The sequence below is a fragment of the Nansenia antarctica genome (genome assembly GCF_963989245.1).
Source record: "Nansenia antarctica genome assembly, chromosome: 13".
NCBI lineage: Eukaryota > Metazoa > Chordata > Actinopteri > Argentiniformes > Microstomatidae > Nansenia > Nansenia antarctica.
The window spans coordinates 20,478,324-20,498,323 of record NC_137683.1 but is presented as its reverse complement, the minus strand read 5'-3'; the positions used below and the strand labels follow the sequence as shown (position 1 = coordinate 20,498,323).

The following is a 20,000-nucleotide window of genomic DNA, read 5'->3' as shown; positions in this document are numbered from 1 at the left end:
GGGTCTATTTGACCCCCTGTCTGTGCCCCGTAGTTGCGATGCTGGAGGGCAAAAAGACTCTGAGCGCCGAGGACGGAGTGGTCGCCACCATCACCAGCGGCAACAGTAACCGGAACCCTTCACCTATCGCCATCGCCAACCATGCAGCACACCGGTGAGCTGGGGGAGGGGGGGGGGGCGGGTGTGTGTGTGTGTGTGTGTGTGTGTGTGTGTGTGTGTGTGTGTGTGGTAGAGGTAAGGACGTTGTGGATGTTACTCATCATTGTGTTTATCGTGTCCAACTTGGGGAGTGCAGTTATTGTTTGTGCGTGTGCGTGTGTGCGTGAGTGTGTGCATGTGCATGTGTGTGTGCATACAATACATGTGTTTGTGTTTCTCTGTGACTCTGTCTTATTAACAGTTATGTTGTCGCTCACAAGGAAATTTGAAGCTACCTTATATTGCAGTGTTATGAAACAGTTGACCCAGGACATACACAGGACATACACAGAACATACACAGAACATACACAGAACGTACACAGAACATACACAGGACATACACAGAACATACACAGAACGTACACAGAACGTACACAGAACGTACACAGAACATACACAGAATGTACACAGAACGTTTACAGAACGTACACAGAACATACACAGAATGTACACAGAACGTACACAGAACATACACAGAACGTATACAGAACGTACACAGAACGTACACAGAACGTACACAGAACGTACACAGAACATACACAGAATGTACACAGAACATACACAGGACATACACAGGACATACACAGAACATACACAGAACATACACAGAACATACACAGGACATACACAGGACATACACAGAATGTACACAGAACGTACACAGAACATACACAGAACGTACACAGGACATACACAGAACGTACACAGGACATACACAGGACGTACACAGGACATACACAGAATGTACACAGAACATACACAGAACGTACACAGAACATACACAGAACGTACACAGAATGTACACAGGACATACACAGAACGTACACAGAACGTACACAGAACGTACACAGAACATACACAGAACGTATACAGAACGTACACAGAACGTTTACAGAACGTACACAGAACATACACAGAATGTACACAGAACGTTTACAGAACGTACACAGAACATACACAGAACATACACAGAACATACACAGAACGTACACAGAACGTTTACAGAACGTACACAACATGTACACAGAACATACACAGGACATACACAGAACATACACAGAACATACACAGAACGTACACAGAACGTACACAGAACGTACACAGAACATACACAGGACATACACAGAACGTACACAGAACATACACAGAACATACACAGAACGTACACAGGACGTACACAGGACATACACAGGACATACACAGGACATACACAGAACGTACACAGGACATACACAGAACGTTTACAGAACGTACACAGAACATACACAGGACATACACAGAACATACACAGAACATACACAGAACATACACAGGACATACACAGAACGTACACAGAACATACACAGAACGTACACAGAACGTACACAGGACATACACAGAACGTACACAGAACATACACAGAACATACACAGAACGTACACAGGACATACACAGAACGTACACAGAACGTACACAGAACATACACAGAACGTACACAGAACGTACACAGAACGTACACAGAACATACACAGGACATACACAGAACATACACAGGACATACACAGAACGTACACAGAACATACACAGGACATACACAGGACATACACAGAACATACACAGAACGTACACAGAACGTACACAGAACATACACAGAACGTACACAGAACATACACAGAACGTACACAGGACATACACAGGACATACACAGAATGTACACAGGACATACACAGGACATACACAGAACGTACACAGGACATACACAGAACGTACACAGGACATACACAGAACGTACACAGGACATACACAGAACATACACAGAACGTACACAGGACATACACAGAATGTACACAGAACGTACACAGGACATACACAGGACATACACAGAAATGTTACCTATCCATATCTCCCCTTAGCTGCTCAAACCTCTTCTATAGCACAGTGCTACATAGCAGCCTGCTCCCAGTGAGTGATAGACCCTCTGTAGGTGTGGTCTTCTGTGGCTCTGTTGGTAGAGCATTCTCTTAACAATGCTTAGGTTGTGGGTTCGATTCCTGCTGGGACCATATATACTGAAAAAAGTGTGCACTAACTGCAGAGTAAGTCGCTTTGGATAAAAGTGTCTGCTGAATGAGTTATATGTATTAGTAGTAATGTAGAGAGAGGTCTGCTGTGGCGCAGGAGGTAGAGCCTGCGTCTAATGATCGCAACGTCGGCAGATGGCAGTTGAACCCCGGCTGGCAACATGTCGAGGTGTCCTTGGGCAAGACACTGAACCCCAAACTGCTCCCAATGAGCAGGCCAGTGCCTTGCATGGTAGCTTGCCGCCATTGGTGTATGAATGGGTGAATGAGAGGCCATGTTAAAGCGCTTTGGAATAATGTGCTATAGAAGTGCAGATCAATTACCATTTACCATTTAGAGACCTGAGAGATAGTTTCATCTGAGTCAGGACACATTCTTCACTCCAGTGACTGGAATAGTCATGAGATTTAAACTGACAAAATAAAAAGGATTATTTTGAAACACGGAAATACATTTCAATGTTGGTGAAAATCCCAACACACACTCGCTAGTCAAGAGTAATCCCCACTGCTACCTAGTTAACCATAACACTACTTTACATTGTTAGCAGGCTCACAAAACAAGCTGTGTTACTTGACTAGCGAACGTGTCATTGATTTCCAAAAATGCTGAATTGTATTTACATTTTTCAAAATAAAAGTCTGAACATTAAATCAGCTGCCGACTTGTTCCCCCTTTCACCAGACCGTGTTGACATATTCTGCTTAATAGATTTGTTCTGAGAGCAGATCAGGCAACCCAGCTTTGAGTGTCCATCAAGAAGCATTAGGGGGCATTAGGGGTAATTACCTAGTGTAATATAAACCCCTTAGTAATTGCCGCCTCTGACCCTGGCTAAAATATGTGTGTGTGTGTGTGTGTGTGTGTGTCTGTCTCTCTGTTTGTGTGTGTGTGTGTGTGTCTTTGTGTGTCTGGCTCTCTGTTTGTGTGTGTGTGTGTGTGTGTGTGTGTGGGGGGGGGGGGGGGGGTTAGGGTTAGGGTTAGCTTTAGGGGGGGGGGGGGGGGTATGCATGTTCGTGTGTGTGTGTGTGTGTGTTGTGTTCCCCATAATTAAACGTTCCCCCGACTCGCTTTGACAGGCTTATCGTCGTGTCTGTGTTCTGAGTGTGAGATAATGGTCAGGTCAAGTCAGGTTTATTTATATAGCACATTTACAACGACACACAGCCGACCAAAGTTACAAAGTTTGCTACAACAAATAAAAATACACTAAAACAAAAACAAGGTGCAATACAGAATACAACAGGTGCAGAAATAAAAGTGCAGAAAAGTGCAGTTGTCGGGAGGGAGGCTCAACTCAGGTCAAAGGCCAGGGAGAAGAGGTATGTTTTAGCTAAGGTTTTAAAAGCCTCAACGCTCTGGGCAGATCTGACGTGGAGGGGGAGGCTATTCCAGAGCCTAGGGGTTGCCTTTGCATAGGCTCTATCCCCTCTGGTTTTGAGCCTGGTCCTAGGGACCTCCAGCAGCAGCTGGTCAGCTGACCATAGGGCACTGGATGGGGTATGGTGCTCTATGACATCAGGCCCGTTGTTCTATAATGCTCCATGGCCTCTCTACTCTCCCCCGTTAGAGAGAGAGAGAGACGGGGGGTCAGAGTTAGCCAAATTACCAGGTCTATTTGAGTTGTTGTCTTGGAGTAGTGTTGTAGCGTAAGTCTATAAGGGGACTGTACATCTATTTAAGTCGATGAGTCGTGTGTTTCTCTCTAGACCTCCCCGCCTCTTCCTAAATGGTAAATGGACTGCACTTATATAGCGCCTTATTCCAAAGTGCTTTACAACGGCCTCTCATGCAGGGCGCCGGCCTGCTCATTGGGAGCAATTTGGGGTTCAGAGTCTTGCCAGCCGGGGTTCGAACCACCGATCTGCCGACCTTACGATCATTAGACGCCGGCTATACCTCCTGCAGCACAGCCGCCACACACGCACACGCACACACCTGCACCACAGCCGCTTCCCCCGCTTCCTCCTTCCTTCCTCCCCGTCTCATTATGTTAGTCGGACGAGAACAGTGACTGGACAGTGAGTAGCCTATCAGGGGGAAGAGATGACCAGGTCTGACAAGGGAGGAATCCAGATAATTTGCAGTTAGAGTTCTGGAACAGAACTGTCATGCCAGAATTAGTCCGCCATATGATGTAAATATAAACATAAAAGCTAGATTTGATAAGTAAGTAAGCTAGATTTGATAAGTAAGTAAGGTAGCTAACTATGATTGGAAACTAAGTAGTATCCAGTTATGGAATTATATTGAGGCTCAAGCCCAATGCACCACCGAAGTGTGTGGGTGTGAATGGAGAATCGAATGTTGTCGTGCGACAATATCGCATCGCAATGCACACGGCGTGCGATGCGATATTGTCGCACGACAACATTTGATTCTCCATTCACACCCTCCATTCACATCCTCCTCTCCGGAAGCCTCCTTCAGATCTCGACATGGTCCCATGACCACCCCCCTGTGGTCGGAGCCCGGCCCCCGGCCTTCATTACGACCACAAATAGGTTTGGCCTCGCTCAGGGGCAGGGTCAGGGGAGGTCAGACAGCGACACGGCTGTACCGTGATACCTTTAAGACCCGGTTACAGGTTTTGATTGAATAGCGACCTCTGAGAACTGTATGAGAGCATATACTGTAGATATGCTGGTTTGGTCTAAAACACACACACACACACAGTCCTTTTGGCATGGAGTGACCCTTCTGTCGTGCCAGGGACAAGCAGAGAGGAGTGGGGTGGTGGTGGGTGCGTGGTGTTAGTGGGTGTGTGTTAGTGGGTGTATGGTGGTGGGGTGGTGTGTTAGTGGGTGTGTGGTGGTGGGTGGTAGTGGGATTGTGGTGGTGGGGCTGGTGGGGGTGTGGTGGTGGGGGTGGATTGGGGTGGGTGGGGTATAGTGTGGTGGGAGTGTAGTGGTGGGGTGTTAGTGGGTGTGTGGTGGTTGGGTGGGGTGGTGTGTTAGTGGGTGTGTGGTGGTGGGGTGGGGTGTTAGTGGGTGTGTGGTGGTGGGGTGGGGTGTTAGTGGCTGTGTGGAGGGGGGGTGTGGTAGTGGGTGTGTGGTTGGTGGTAGTGTGGTAGTGGGTGTGTGGTGGTGGGGTGGGGTGTTAGTGGCTGTGTGGAGGGGGGGTGTGGTAGTGGGTGTGTGGTTGGTGGTAGTGTGGTAGTGGGTGTGTGGTTGGTGGTGGTGCTGTGGTAGTGGGTATGTGGTTGGGGGTGGAGGGGTGGGGTAGGGTAGCGTGTTAGTGGGTGTGTGTTTCGGAGTGGGGGAGCGGGGGCGGTGGGGCTGTAACACAGTAACGTATACATGGCTACACATACATGACAATTCTCCGACCTCGGGGTACAAGTCACAGATCTATGACCAGATCTCTCTCTCTCTCTCTCTCTCTCTCTCTCTCCCTCTCTCTCTCTCTCCCTTCTTCTCTCTCACCCTGTCCTCAACCTCGACCTGAGGTCAGTATCCAAGGGGGAAACTTCATCCTTCTCCAGCTATCTGTCAGGGCGAGAGGGTTTCAGGTTAAAGGGGAGTGACAGAAGGTTAAAGACCCGGTATTTATGACCTCCAGACAGTAAAATGCATCAGTCATAGCGGGAGGCTGATCATATATCGAGCACGTCCCTTTAAACCGAGGTCGGGTGACTCGTCACCGTGGAAGGTGAAAACATGGACAGCAACGTTTTTTTTAACAGGTCGTCTGGCTGAGTATACCAGCTCAGTGGCCTTGCGGTTAGAGTGTCCGCCCTGAGATGGGGAGGTCATGAGTTCGATCCCCGGGCGGAGTCATACCAAAGACTATAGAAATGGTACCCGATGCCTCCCTGCTTGGCACTCAGCATTACCAGCGGCATGTGTACTTCGGTTCTCAAGGCTACTTACTTACTGACTGAGTAGTTGGAAGTTGGGAGAGTATTCATCGTCATGCTTGGACATTGCTTGTGGCATCCCCCAAGGGTCAGTATTGGGTCCGAAACGGTTTATTCTTTATATAAATGATATTTGCAAGGTATCAAAAACATTAGAATTAGTACTATTCGCAGATGATTGTTCTGGGGGGAATTTAAAGGAGCTAATGGAGATGATTACTTCAGAAATGTGCAAATTAAAAAGATGGTTTGACATAAACAAATTATCATTAAACCTAAGCAAAACTAACTACATGTTATTTGGTAATTATAAAATGAATACTCAAGTACAGATACAGGTAGATGGTGTGGACATTGAAAGAGTTCATGAAAATAAGTTTCTTGGTGTGATAATTGATGATAGAATAAGCTGGTCATCTCATATAAAAAATGTCTGAAATAAACTGTCAAGAAGCATTTCAGTACTGAGCAGTGGTGTGCCGTCAGGGCCAGCAAGGCCTTCTCTGCTGGCCTAAACATCATCAGAATATACATTTTATTTAATATATTTTTTCCACAAATATGTATTAATGATTCCCCATAGTCTATTCTCTTCATTTCATAGCTTTCCTCTTGGTTGCGCTGCTTCCAGTCTCCAATTGAGATTTGGAGGGCTGGCCTTTATGTTAGAGCTTTTATCCAATCAAAATGTGTTGCTAGGGGGCTCCCAAATCTGCCCGCCTTCACAACAGACGGTGCCGCGAATTCGACCTGTAACTTAACGTTGGAACGAGAAAAACTGTGGCGTTCCTAGTAAACCTACGTAGATGCGAGCAAAATCAACAACGGCGCCTGCTGGAAGGCTCAATCTGATGTCAGCACCCAGCACGTCTTTTGATTGGATACGCACTATTGAGATGCGTAGCAAGGTAATTTGCGTATCTTTATACCGTCTGCAATCAGCTACAATGGCGGAAGGGGGAGAAGAGGCAGATGTGGTGGCCATTTTCTAGAAGAACTTTCCAGGAAAAGATAGACATTATCAGAGAACGGCCAACCCCGACTCTTGCGAGCCTTTCTCAGCGGGGAAAAGGGTTTGTCCGGCACTTTCAGATCGCTAACTACGAGCGGTACCCCTGGCTCACAGGCTCCGAAAGGCACTGCAAATTGTACTGCTGGCAATGCCTGCTATTTGCAACAGATCGATCGGGTGTTTGGAGCCACACTGGTTTTGCAAACTTGAGTTGTCTAACCAAGGGAGCAACGAGACACCAAAGCACGGCTGGGCACTTACAAGCAACGGTGCTTTTGAACACCTTTGGGGACACTGAAGCGTACAGATAAACTCTACACCAGAGTAATTGAAGTATGCCTGAGGAAAGAAAGGAGGATGGATTTTGTTTTCAAATGAAGTTGTTTCGGTGAGTACAAAGCATTTAATGTTTTATTTTATTTGTATATATTTTTGTCATTTTATTTCGTTATTTCATTTTATTTTCGTTTCAATATTAACGAATTAATATATAGGTAATTAAAACGACAAATATAGGCTTATAAAATAAATGTTTGATGCGTCTGTTGCAGGTTGCAAGAGATGTGGAGATTACGTGGGTGGCGCACGTGAATCAGCTGTGCAGTAAAAGTACTCAAGGAGACTTGTTGAATTGTTTTGTCACGTTTCTTGACGATAAAAGTGCCTTTTATTTAAAAGTTTTGACAGTATCCAAGCGAAGCGATCTTAAAGATCACACTCTTCATTGTAAATGCGGATTTATTGATTAAAAATGCTTCGGAAATATTAATATAACTCTGTTGTACTTGTCTGATTATGTTAAGGTGATGCAACGCCCGGTTATACTGTGTTTCTGTCTAGTTTCTAGAGCCATGGCGTCATAATGATGGTATTAAGAGGTAGAATAATTCAGGTAGGACTGTGTCGGACATCACTGAAGGCCTAGGTGTGAAATGCACCGCCCGCCACTGGTACTGAGTAAGGCAAGACACGTTCTGGACCATAAATCACTCCACACTCTCTACTGCTCACTGCTTTTACCATATTTAAATTATTGTGCGGAGGTTTGGGGCAATACTTATAAATGTAGACTACAATCACTATTAATATTGCAAAAAAGAGCCATAAGGTTAATTCATAATTCCGGAGATCACACAAATTCATTATTCTTAAAATCAAAAACATTAAAATTCACGGATCTGGTCCACCTTCTAACAGCACAAATAATGTATAAAGCAAATAACAACCTACTCCCTGGGAATATTAAAAAATTGTTTTTTGATAGAGATGGGAGTTATAATTTGAGGGGGGAGTTAAATTTAAAACATATTTATGTATGTACAACGTTAAAAAGTTTTTGTATTTCTATATGTGGAGTGAAGCTGTAGAACGGATTGAGTGTGGAGCTAAAGCGGTGTCCAAGCATGACCCAGTTCAAAAAGCGGTATAAAAACATGGTTTTCACCAGGTACGAGGAGGAAGAAGGGCTTTGATAGTCACCAGGTGTTTTCACAGATTATTTGTTTATTTACATTATCTGTTTTCTATTGTTGGTAAATATGTAAATACATTTGAGTTAATTAAAAAAATATTATACTAATATTGAAGTTAACTGTAGATTATTAATTATTAATCTCTGAGTATTGGAGAAGGGGTAGGATTAAATAAGCTTATGCTTCTTCCTACTCCTTTTCGGACATGTTAAGTAAATAGTGTTTTTTGTTTTGTTTTGTTTTTTCTTGCCCAGTGAGCAATTTTACGTTGATTAGACGTCTAAACAACGTCTAAATGGCCCGTAGACGTCTAGGCCAAATCGAGGCTAAATATCAGCCATTTTGGATATTTAAAAAACGTCTATGTTTAGACGTTGAAATGCCGTTGAAACATAGACGTTGTTTCCCTTTCTATGTTTCAACGGCATTTCAACGTCTAAACATAGACGTTGTTTCAATTTCCAATTTGGCCTATATTTAGACCTTGAAATGCCGTTGAAATATTATGTTCCTGGAGGTACTGCAATACCAGGTCGATGCGTGGTGTGGACGGAGCAAGCCCCTATTCCATCTCCCTGCTCCAAAAATCAATTTAATATATCAGATATTAAACTGATAAGAACAGATACTACACTTGATCTTAGCCAAAAGGCAGAGAAGCGATACCCGCGATGGTTTCGAGGGAGGGTAGTCATTCTCTGGCACGTCAATGTAGGTCACGGTTTAACCACAACAATAGTTTCTAGGCATTCCACTATATAATAATAATAGAAAATAGTGTTTTAACAATAATAATGTAGTGCCAATGTACAAAACATCCCAAAAATACTACTTTTCACTGTTCCAACCGGGAAATTCAATACGTCCCATGGTCACGTGGTAACCCGTCTCCAATCGTAGCGAAAGAAAGCATTTGTTAACCAAAATTACATTAACCGCAAACTGGAAATAATAACCAACCGGTTACATGTAGCAAAACGTAATGCGATTATTATGTGACGTTTTTTCAATTTTCAGGGTTGCAGAAGGCCTCTGTGAAGCAAATGCTCAAAAAATGCCCCCCAAATCCATGTGAGTTTGGTCACAATGTTGGTTCACCCATCTCAATTTAATAATTAATTTGTATTTAAGAAAGCACATTTTAACGATATTTCCTTTTAACGATCAGTTTCTATGGACCTCTTTGAATTAAAAGAAAAGGACAAAGAAGAATATGCCTGTAAGCAATGCGTTTGTATTTTTTAAATATAACTGGTCTTTCCTCTCATTCTGTGCTACTTGTTCCTGTTTAAAGTTGTTCATGTGCTTTGATCTTTGTTTGAAAAGCCACTGATGACTCTACAATGATAGACTCTCCTCTGCAGTCATCAACACCAGGTACTATGACTATTTTTCTATATAATCTCAATTCAGTTCATGTAGTGTGTTGCCGATTTGTCTTCCCAGCCTCATAGTCATAGAGTAGAGCGTAAGGACAATAGAATGGGTTTAATAACGGTTTTAATGCATTTGAGATAAGTAGAAAATATGTTTAGACACAGACCGCATTTATCTGGGTTAAAGGACAGCGACGTATAGACGCAATTTAAACCACCACTTCCGCATGAATAACTATGCTAGACTACATGGAATCTCAGACTAAATGACGGTCTGGTACATATTTTGACAATCTACAGGCGTTTAGGGTATTAATTTAAACTCAACGTGCTGCTAGACTAAAACAGGTTTAGACACAGACCGCATTTATCTGGGTTAAAGGACAGCGACGTATAGACGCAATTTAAACCACCACTTCCGCATGAATAACTATGCTAGACTACATGGAATCTCAGACCAAATGACGGTCTGGTACATATTTTGACAATCTACAGGCGTTTAGGGTATTAATTTAAACTCAACGTGCTGCTAGACTAAAACAGGTTTAGACACAGACCGCATTTATCTGGGTTAAAGGACAGCGACGTATAGACGCAATTTAAACCACCACTTCCGCATGAATAACTATGCTAGACTACATGGAATCTCATACTACATGACGTCTGGGACGTATTCTGACAGTTTAGAGGGGTTTAATAACGGTTTTCATGCATTTAAGATAAGTAGAAAATATAGCCGTAATATAGCTGGTTTATATTGGTTTATATTGTAGACGCGAGGTTGAAAAGACAACTATTGCTCACTGGGTGTTTTTTGTTGTTTTTTGTTGTTATAACTATTTCTTTTTTCACATGTTCGAAATAAAGCTTTCATTCATTCATTCATTCAAGTTGATAGAGTGTATAGAAATCTTCACCTCTCCAACCACGAGACACAGTTCATAACATCCTGAGTGGTGGTCATCTGTGGCTCAGCTGCTTGAGCCTGGTGCTAGGAATGCCAAGGTGGTGGGTTCGATTCCTGGACCGTATATGCAACAAATGTATGCACTCACTGTGTTGCCTGTTGTTTTGGATAGAAAATGTAATAAATGTAATATAATATATGCTTTAATTCCAACTTGAAACAACCCAAGACCTGTCACTGTAATTCAAATGTTTTGCATTTAGCATCCCTCTCTTCCCCTCCCTCTCCCTCTCTCTCGCTCTACACACCCCTCTGGTGTTCACACTTTTCTTCCTCTTTCTTCCTCCTGTCTTGCCCCCTCCCCCTTCATCTACCTCTCTATCTTTGATAGTTCACACACAGTTGTTCTCCAGTTTTCTTTACATTACATTTGACATTTTAGACATTCAGCAGACGCCTTTATCCAAAGCGACTTACAACCAAGTACATTTTTCTAAAGTAAGTGAATCATCTATACATCAGCCATCATAAGAAAAGCAAATCTATGATAGGACCAGTGGCCACTGGCAGTCACAATGCTAGAAGGAAGGACTACTTTTTTTAGTTTTGTGTTATAACAGTAGAGGAACTGTACAGAGGGGTAGTGGGGGCTGAAGAGGTCTTTAGGAGGGACAGTCAAGACTTTTCAGAGATTTCAGTCTACTGCAGACGATAGGTATAATTGTTTGATTTCAAATCCAAACTTTTAGAGTGTAGAGCCAAAAGAAGAAAATAATTGTCACTGTCCCTTTACTTACAGAGGGCACTTAAATGTGTTGATGTGCGACTTGGTATTAAAATTTAAGAGCACGAGTCCACAAGTCAACTTCCCTAGCCAGAGCGTGAGAGTGTAGAGGGACTTAAAGAGACACCTTACCCATTAACACCACATTCATCATGTCCGGCAATTTTTTACGTTGTGTTGTCAAAAATATACGATGAAAAGGTCCTACACATTATTATTTATTTTGGGGGGTTTTAAACTACAGCCACAAACAGACTCCCACTGGTAGGAAACTCATTGTAATTTCAGAAATATTACCAATCTCTTTGGCTGCAGAATGTAGAAACAGTCCTTCACATAATGTATGGAGACACTGGTATGGTCCTGAAAAGAATGAGATGTGATGTGATGTTTGGGTGAAGCATTCCTTTAACGTAAACCACAAAATAAAGACATTAGAAATATATTTTTTCTTTTTTTTTATTACAGTTTTTCTCAATTGCTAAAACACATTTCACAAAACTTTCCTCCATTTTCCCAAAACTCTAAACACAACACACTTTTCTAAAGCTACATAAGCAAAACCACACCTTCACTCTTCAAAACTCAAACTTTCACACCAAAACAGCTGCTCAAAGCCTGCAAAAATGTAAACACTATAAGCATCATTACAGACTACAACAAAACAACTGAAAACACAATGTTCAGTGTGTGAGAATGTTCTTTTTTTTCACAACTGCCAAAGCACATTAGAAACCTTACAGTATCTGTTCTCAGAAAATATCACTGTCTAACCCTAACCCTAACCTTAACCCTAACCCTAACCCTACCCCTAATCCTAACCCTAACCTTAACCCTAGCACCCTAGCACCTAACCATAACCCTAGTTTTCCCACATGTACCGTATTCCCACATGTACCGTAACATGTACACTACTGTACTGTATCACAACTCAATGCAAACACTACAGAGGATCCATTACACACAACAATACTCACTGAAAACAATGTTCAGGGTGTGATGTTTTTTAAATTTATTTATGGAACTATACCACACACACACACACACACACCACAATAATTTGCAACAAGTGTCTTAAATTTTGAGTCGTTATGTTTACTGTAATGAATGAAGCTAGGTGTGTTCATTGTGTTCAAATTTTGCTGACTGTGGCAAGCATTTTGCATCACATGAGCTTTAATTTGAGAATTTGAGCAGAGTTTTTTGCAACTTGTGTTTTAGCAAGACAAAATGTGTTTAGATTTATGAGAAAAGGAGGATTGTGTTTTGTGAACTGTGTCTTCATGTGAAATGTGTTTATGGTTTTGGCAAATGGGAGCTAGTTTTATTAAATGTGTTTAGAGAACTGGTCATTTGGTTTAGAGAATTGGCTTTTGTGTTTTAGAAATTGGGGAAAACTGTAGTATAACTTCCTTCAATGTTACGGTACATGTGGGAATACGGTACATGTGGGAAAACTAGGGTTAGGGTTAGGTGCTGGGGTGACTTGGTACATGCTGGCATGTCTAACCCTAACCGTAACCTTAACCCTAACCCTACCCCTAATCCTAACCCTAACCTTACTGTAACCCTAGCACCCTAGCACCTAACCCTAACCCTAGTTTTCCCACATGTATGATAGTCATGCATAAAAATAAATCTGCGCTCCCTGTCTAACGTTATATCTAACGTTACATATTTTAAGGCTGATTTAGCATGATAGTCATGCATTTTTACATATCTATTTCCCCCCCTTTAAATGGCATATGATGTCCGAAATGTTACTACAGTAAAGTTCAGCCGCGAAGTTGTTGCACTGTTGTCCTATCGAGTTTTAAATAAAGGTTTGAAAAATGTACCGTATTCCCACATGTACCGTAACATGTACAATACTGTACTGTATCACAACTCAATGCAAACTTTTTTATTTATTTATGGAACTATACCACACACACACACACACACCACAATCATTTGCAACAAGTGTCTTACATTTTGAGTCGTTATGTTTAATGAATGAAGCCAGGTGTGTTCATTGTGTTCAAATGTTGCTGACTGTGGCAAGCATTTTGCATTTTGCATCACATTTAATTTGAGAATTTGAGCAGAGTTTTTTGCAACTTGTGTTTTAGCAAGACAAAATGTGTTTAGATTTATGAGAAAAGGAGGATTGTGTTTTGTGAATTGTGTCTTCATGTGAAATGTGTTTATGGTTTTGGCAAATGGGAGCTAGTTTTATTAGATGTGTTTAGAGAACTGGTCATTTGGTTTAGAGAATTGGCTTTTGTGTTTTAGCAATTGGGAAAAACTGTAAACAGGGCATCTCTGCTTTATTGGGATAGAGACAGTAGAGATTGACAGGAAGGATGGGTGAGAGAGAGGGGGCATGACATGCAGAATATGTCGATGGCTGGAATCGAACCAGGAACCAGGGCCTTAGTGCTATGCCTCTTATGTGCCCAAATATCTCTCTTTCTGATGACAGAACATAATCCACCAAATGGAGACTTTAGAGAGAGGTGGTAATCCACTGATCTTAGGGTGGAGTCATGTGTATGGCTTGTGTGTGTGTGTGTGTGAGTGTGTGTGTGTGTGTGTGTGTGTGTGTGTGTGTGTGTGCATGCAGGCATGAAGGTCCAGTCCAACACAAACAGGCCTGTCTCAGAACTAAAGCCCGGCTTGGCCAGACTGAGTTATGCTGAGTAAATCAGCTGTGTGTGTGTGTGTGTGTGTGCGTGTGTGTGTGTGTGTGCGTGTGTGTTTGTGTGTGTGTATGTGTGTGTGTGTGTGTGTGTGCGTGTGTGTCTGTGTGTGTGTGTGTGTGCGTGCGTGCGTGCTTGCGCATGTGTGTGTGTGTTATTGTAAGTTCTCTGTTGCTTGGACTTTAGATTGGAAGGGTTAGGAGGGTGTATGACAAGATCATCACACACACACGTGCGAGCACACACACACACACACACACACACACACACATACACACTCACACACAGACGCACACACACACACACATCCTACTTGATTTACTCGATCCACCCTCCTGTCCAGGTCATATAATTCTGCTGTCAGCTGATAGAGCTGCTTCAGTGATTTACAGCCCGGGGATGCTGGGTAATCTATCTTTGAGTCCTCCAAATTAGGGCTGGGGTCAACACTGCCTCACACCCTCACACCCTCACTTATAACAGGTCCATATTACAGTAGAAACACACACACACACACACACACACACACACATAAACACACGTACACAGTGCAATTCTTAATTTTTGTTGTGTGAATGATATCAGAAAAGCTTAACCATGGCACATGCTGTATAGAATATAGAACCATGGAACCATGGAATACACTATAGAACATAGAACCATGGAACCCAGGAACATACTATAGAACTTAGAACCAAGGAACATACTATAGAACATAGTATAGAACCATGGAACACAAGGTAAATGAGAGGAATGAAGAGTGACAGCACTCTAAAAAAAGAAGAGTTGAGAATATTTAAAAAATCAAGGCAACCTTATGCACTAAGAATTTTGAGTTTGTTGTTCCAACTAAGAATTTTGAGTTTGTTGTTCCAACTAATATTAGAATGTTGGTTCAACTAATATTAGATCGTTGGTCCAACTCATATTAGATCGTTGGTCCAACTCATATTAGATCGTTGGTCCAACTCATATTAGATCGTTGGTCCAACTCATATTAGATTGTTGGTCCAACTGATATTAGAATGTTGGTCCAACTAATATTAGTTTGTACTGTCAATGGTCATCACGTTTAATTCTTCATTCTGCCAATGCAGATTTTTTTGTTCAATAAATGGTGTTGTTCACAGAACTACAAAAAACTAATCGAGAATATAATCGTCTTTCTTTCCACCCCATTCACTTTTTTTCATTAGCCAAAATAAAATTAAATTAAATAACCTAAATTCTGAAACGAATCAATAATCCTGTAGCGGGTGTTATTATTCAGCCTGGAATTACCTACTGTTTTTTTTTTTGAGGTCCTCTGATAATTATATTACCATCCGGATTGACATGTCAGTATTTGGTACGCATTGCATGATTTTGAATCTCCACTATCGGATAACCAAACCACCTAAGGTTAATCGACGACGACGATGTAAGTGACGATGGACTGATTTCTTCTTCTGAACCAGTTCTAGCGAATTTACCTAACATTAGCTTGTAAACTGTGCAGTTTGTATGGTCTGGATCTAGCACTCTATAAATCACGGTGTCTGACAACACACAGGGATGAAGTTAGGGGTGGTGTTGGGAATTTGTATTAAAATAACTAAAAGTGATAAATCATGTACTATGTGCTCATTTAAATAATATGTGACTGAGGTCAGTTGAGAACAATAGGAAGGTCACGCAAAGCCAAAAGAGAGGTTCTGTTTTTGAGCGACAAGAAGAAGACAAGCTCCTGACTAAAATAATGTTTTATGATTCAAACCGCCTGTAAATTACTTATTTTTTACCTATGTGCTAACAACCATTTTATACCTGCTGTTATGATATTCTATTTTTCTGTACTGATTCTATACTTTCATAACTAATGATTAATGATAACTCTATTCTTCTATACTATATTTTAACTTGTAAATCGAATCCTAACTCATAGGACTGTGTAACTTCAATAGTTATGTTTTCACAAGCTATTCTGATAAGGACTCACTGCTCTGCTCAGTGCTCACACAAGTATATCATCATGACAACGGGAGGCCAGAAGAAGAAGATAACACACAGTACACTCGGAGTTGAAGGCCACATAACTAACTGAAACACTTGCTACAAATCAATCACAGCTGCAACAGATTTTATGCTGACAATTAAAAACCTACCAGATAGCAGGGGATGGGACAGCCCAGCCCCAAATGTTAAATAAAATGTATAAAGACTATGTACCAAGGCTAAACGGGGTGCTTGTTTGGTGAAGCTTCTGCAGTTAACCTGTTGACGGCTAGCTGATACTGGCCTGCGGAGGTGAAACTAGATGGGACCACTTTTCCATGGAAATGAACTATTATTGCTTGCTGATGTGCTTGAATAAATATTATCTTAATGAACAGTTCAGTAGTGGTGCCTAATATTTGATTGGATCATTTTATCTTAAGAAGTTATATCAAGGACGTCTCGTTGAGATTAAACGAACTCGCTTGTAAGTGACGACTCAATTAAATCGATTCTGGAGAAGTTGATCGCCTTACAGTGGGAATTGCAAGGTAACTCACGTATTGATAACCGTACAATATTTTGCCCCCCTAACACCCCCCCCCCCCCCCCGATAATCTATACATTGTAAGAGGCAATTCATCAACGATACATCACAATATCTGTTAACTGGTATTTCATAATGTGCCTCCAGTGTTGCAGCATTCAGGATATCTGTGTTAACTGGTATTTCATAACGTGCCTCCAGTGTTGCAGCATTCAGGATATCTGTGTTAACTGGTATTTCATAACGTGGTTCCAGTGTTGCAGCATTCAGGATATCTGTGTTAACTGGTATTTCATAACGTGGTTCCAGTGTTGCAGCATTCAGCAGAAACCTTTGTTTTCCACAACACTACAGGCGAAGGTCCTTGCAAATAAATAGTCGTAGCCCTCGGGGAGTTAAAGGGAAGCCTTGTTTTGAAATATAATCGTTCCAGACTTTAGATGTTGTATCTGTTTTTCCCCGCTTTGCGCCATTTCAGCCATTCATCTTCTTAATTTTGATAACATCACAACATTCTGATAGAACATTGACATGCTAGAAACACATAACTACACATAATTAGATGATCACACAGCCCCAAACGCGAACACATCCCAAAACGAACGTATTTACAAAAGTCTCCCTTACCAGTAGCCTATGGCAAAGGAGTATAGTAAATCCAATCCACAAATTATGAGTATTTTGTGATCGTTAAACTGCTGTTTATTATATCGAGTGGGTACTTTAAAACGTCAAGTTTCGTGTTATGAAAGAAAACGAGTCTGCAAGTGGTTTCGGCTGCGTTCGTAAATTCGCTCTGGAAATCTGATCAGCAGTCATGGAATGCCTCTTGTCCAATCAAATTACTTGTTGTTGCTACACGGGCGTTGTGTTGTGGGTCTGACAAAACATCCGGCGGGAACAGCTTCTTCTTCCGTGATGTTAAATGGCAGCTTGCACCCGAAACGCAAACATGCATGGAGATGTTTTATTCCATCCGGATCGGTCATTAAAATCACTGGGGTCCTAGGGTAAAAAAAATATTACCGAGGTCCTCAGGTCATTTATATGCCATCCGGACAGGGCTCAAGTGTACACGCAAGCTTTTATTGACCGTTGGACGCCATCGAACACTGACACAGTCACAATTGAAGGCACGGTTGGAGCTTGAATTATCTTCTTGAACTTGGAACTACCCCATACTTCCCCCTGTACAAAAGATTCACGGTGTGACCCACAAAACTCACATCAATTGGGCCCAGAATCCTTTGGGGCCGATAATATGCAAGTCAGTTGTGGCCAAGCGGCCAATCCAAAAAATGCGTTGAGGTCTGAGCTGCCTTGTGCGCATGCGCTGCTGTTATACCAACGAACCAGATGTGCCAACAACGAATTGCAATTTCAGTTTATTCACAATTGTATGTTTAGAACTTATTGGGGTCCATTCCATTCCCCTGATGTACATGTTTACGTTTACTCATAGTAATTTAAATGTTCCTGTCTGAACAATTCAGAATACTAACTCTACTGAATAAAGCGTAGTTGTTGTTTTTACAGTGAGTGATTGAGAGTGAGGTCATCCTCAGACATGGCCGACATTCCTCTCTGCTCTCATTTATAGATGTGTTTATAGCCAGGCCTTCCTCTGACCCTGTCCTCAGCACAGGACAAGACCTGACACTGAGACCTCTATCAGCCTTCTATAAGGCCTTCAAGAGAGAGAGAGAGAGAGAGAGAGAGAGAGAGAGAGAGAGAGAGAGAGAGAGAAAGGGAGGGAGAGAGAGAGATAGGGAGGAAGGGGGTAGAGAGAAAGAGAGAGAGAGAGAGGGAGGGAGAGAGAGATGGGGAGGAGGGGGGTAGAGAGAAAGAGAGGGAGGGGTAGAGAGAAAGAGAGAGAGAGAGGGAGGAAGGGCGTAGAGAGAGAGAGTAAATTATACATCTACAGTCGCTGTCTGGGAGTAAAGGTGACCAATCATCAGCCGGGATTATGACCATGTGCCTGTTGTCGTGGTAACCCACAGGCACAGCGCCCATCAATGCTAACAAACACAATGACCTTGTCATTCCACACACGGCATACAGATTATAAAACTGTACAAATTTACGAGGCCCTCATGTCATGGCTGTGTGTGTGTGTCTGCTTTCCGCTGAGAGAGACAGGTGTATACTAGAGGCCTGCAGCTGGCCTTTTCTCTCCCTTTACCCTCCTTTCTCTCTCTTCCTCTCCCCCTCTCTCTCTCTCTCTCTCTTCTCTCTCTCTCTCTCTCTCTCTCTCTCTCTCTCTTCTCTCTCTCTCTCTCTCTCTCTCTCTCTCTTCTCTCCCTCTCTCTTCCCCTCCCTCTCCCTCCAACTCTCCCTCACTCTCTCTGTGCCTCCCTTCCATCCACCTCTCTATCGTTCCCCCTCCAGTCTCTCATTCCACTCCTTTGATAGTTCACACACAGTTGTTCTCCAGTTTTCTTTACATTACATTTGACATTATAGACATTCAGCAGACGTTTTTATCCAAAGCGACTTACAACGAGTACATTTGTCTAAAGTGAATCATCTATCCATCAGTCATCATGAGAAAAATAAGTCTATGCTAGGACCAGGGACCATTGGCACTCGCAATACTAGAAGAAGGAAGTTTTTATTTATTGTATTTTTATTTACAGAAGGGAAACTGTACAGGGGGGTAGTGCGACCTCCCCTGCTCCACCTGTTGGTGGTTAAAGCTTCACGCGAGTTCCATAGAGTGTTCCACAGCTCCGCAGACTTCCAAAGAATGCTTACCAGATGGTGATGAAGCCATTGTGTCACGCAACCAATGAATTCCTGTCAGCTGTGTTTTATAAATGTATAAACACATTACAAACCAGTCTGTGGTACTAATGGGGGCATGGAGACATATAAACTCAACACATCGCCCACATATAATAAAAATAAATGGTTAAAACAAAGGTTAAATAAAATAAAATATAGATTTAATTCAAATACTTTTAATTCAGATAGCTTGTTTGAGAGTGTTATCTAGAGCACCAATCACGTTGCGTTATCCTCCTTTCGTTCAGCCAATCGTGAAGTTGTATCTGGGTCAGTCTTTCCTGAAGATGATGATGTTGATGATGAACGCGCTTGGGGGTACAAGTTGCCATGGGAGTGTGTG

The 20,000-nt window shown here is 42.3% G+C and overlaps 1 protein-coding gene across 1 annotated transcript in view; it reads left to right on the top strand.

Moving 5' to 3' along the window:
* znf638 (zinc finger protein 638) overlaps positions 1 to 20,000 on the top strand; it is a gene marked incomplete at its 5' end in the record, with an annotated part of 87,491 nt that overhangs the window by 20,003 nt on the left and 47,488 nt on the right. Inside the window, one exon of the mRNA XM_080544074.1 lies at positions 34 to 154. Within this exon, the coding sequence (XP_080400200.1) occupies positions 34 to 154 (121 nt within the window). The remainder of the gene's footprint in view (positions 1 to 33; positions 155 to 20,000) is intronic.